Genomic DNA, 2,252 nt, shown 5'->3' with positions numbered 1-2,252 from the left:
ATTTCATGTCCTTGTAGGCATTTCTACTGCAACCATCATTACAACCCTGCGAAAATACAGAAAATCAGAGGAACATACGGCACATACAGAAGACACCGTTTTTCCCGTGAGTTGGACACCGTCTCTCCAATTCCATGACAGATTCCAACAGAACTGACTTCACCAACCCCTCAACATTCATCTTGGTGGGCATTCCTGGCCTGGAAGGAGCCCATGTCTGGATCTCCATCCCATTCAGTGCCATGTTTGTCCTAGTCATCTTGGGAAACTTCACCATTCTGTTCATCGTGAAGAGGGAGTCGAGACTCCATGAGCCCATGTACTATTTCCTCTGCATGCTGGCTGTCACTGACTTAGTCCTGTGTACATCTACTGTGCCTAAAATGCTGAGCATCTTCTGGTTCAGCTCAAGGGAGATTGACTTCAGTGCCTGTCTCACCCAGTTGTACTTTGTTCACAGCTTCTCAGCAATTGAGTCTGGGATATATGTGGCCATGGGTTTGGATCGCTACGTGGCCATCTGCCAACCCCTGAGACATTCTACCATCCTGACAAACCGTGTTGTGGCCATGATTGGCCTGGCTGTGGTGCTGCGTGCTGGCATACTTGCCCTGCCCTACCCCTTCCTGGTCAGGCTGTGGTCATATTGCAGAACCAACATTATCCCCCATACGCACTGCGAACATATGGCTGTGGCAAAGTTGTCCTGCTCTGACATCCGCATAAGTAGTTACTATGGCCTTTTTGCACTAATCTTTAGGATTGGCCTTGACATATTTTTTATTTCTATGTCTTACACACAGATCCTCAGGGCCATCTTCAGCCTTCCCACTAAGGATGCCCGGCTCAAAACTTTTGGGACTTGCAGCTCCCACCTTTGTGTCGTCTTAGCCTTTTATATCCCAACTCTCTTCGCATCCTTCACAACCCGCTTTGGGCACAATTTGCCCATTCATTTCCATGTTCTCATTGCCAATATGTACCTCCTGGTGCCCCCCATGCTGAACCCCATCATCTATGGGGTAAGAACCAAACAGATCCGGGACAGGCTGCTCAACCTCTTTCTTCATGAAGGGTCTAAAGATTTCTCCTGGCGCTCTGGTTCTCAGACACAGCTCTGTGCAGGGCTGGCTAGAGACAAGGTGCTGGGCCCTCTTCCCTGAATCACTGATGGGCCAGTCAAAGAGAGATTCAATCTTTTCCTGTTCTTACTATTCTTTCTGAGCATGACATACGTGTGGCTTTCTGTGTACGGCTCATTAACCCATAGGTGTGCTCACTTTGCACCTGTCATTGCAAGTGGCACCCATTGCCCCCTCCCCATCTCTGATCTTCTCCAAATGCTCCATCTCTACTTCAAATCTTTCATTGGGCCCCCAACATCTTTTATGCCTTTTCTCCAAGACCTGTTCTCACTCTTCATTGCTCCTCTCCTCCCCTGTCTCTCTTTGGACCATCTATATTATGGGTCCTCCTCAGGAGGCCAACTGGAGTGGTGGGGCAGCTGAGGCTCTCTCTCCACTGTCTGGGTTCCCTTTTTCACTGTTATGTATTATGCTGTAAAGCCCTGAAGTCTGCCTCACACCAATATCCTCAGTTAAGAAGCATCCCCAGCTGTGTTCATTAACACTCTGGCCAGCAAGTCGTGAATACACCACAGCTAGATTACAGCACAAGTACTCTTATCTCACCATCCTAAGACCCCTGAGCTCTACTACCCTGCCCTGGCAAAAATCTGACCTGTATGAATTAATTACTCATTTCACCTCTTCTACAAAGGAAAGTGGCCATGCACCAACTCCTGTTTAGTTTTTACCCCTATGAACTTCAAACAGAACACACTGCATTAGATAAAATATGAAAGAGATTTGCATTTGTAGGGTGCGAGAAGACATTGTGATGGTCGAGAGTGCAGTCCGACCCTTCTGTGAACCCTCAGGAGAATTCCAAACAGATCAGTCTGTGCAAGGTGAAAAGCTGCAAAACAAATAATCCTGCCAAGGAGAACAGCTGCAAAACAAAGTACGATTGCTGAAACTTCAAGGCTACACTGGCAGTAGGCCACAAGAGATAGTAAGAGTAATGCATAGGCAATTTTAAGCAATCTTATGTAAATTAGTTTAAGCTTTATTAGTTAGTGTTAGGAGGCCCGTTATAGAGCCTCTCCCCCAAGCGAAGCTCCGACGCATCGGGTTTTCCCCCACTGGTGACTGCGGCGTCTCCGGGGCTCCAGTCGTGGATGTCACACTTTC

The 2,252-nt window shown here is 47.7% G+C and overlaps 1 protein-coding gene across 1 annotated transcript; it reads left to right on the top strand.

Annotated features, from left to right (window-relative positions):
* Positions 1 to 1,163, top strand: LOC142001885 (olfactory receptor 52E8-like). Its single transcript, XM_074977525.1, has one exon. The coding sequence runs from the start codon at positions 135 to 137 to the stop codon at positions 1,161 to 1,163; it is 1,029 nt and encodes a 342-aa protein (XP_074833626.1). The 5' UTR covers positions 1 to 134.
* Positions 1,164 to 2,252: the final 1,089 nt, after the last annotated feature.

Source organism: Carettochelys insculpta, chromosome 1, assembly GCF_033958435.1.
Source record: "Carettochelys insculpta isolate YL-2023 chromosome 1, ASM3395843v1, whole genome shotgun sequence".
Lineage (NCBI taxonomy): Eukaryota > Metazoa > Chordata > Testudines > Carettochelyidae > Carettochelys > Carettochelys insculpta.
The sequence above is the reverse complement of the archived record's forward strand: the minus strand, read 5'-3'. Positions and strand labels throughout refer to the sequence as shown.

What these genes read in the sequence shown, in the direction of transcription:
- LOC142001885 (XM_074977525.1), top strand. Translation starts at nt 135, where the DNA reads ATGACAGATTCCAACAGAACTGACTTCACCAACCCCTCAACATTCATC.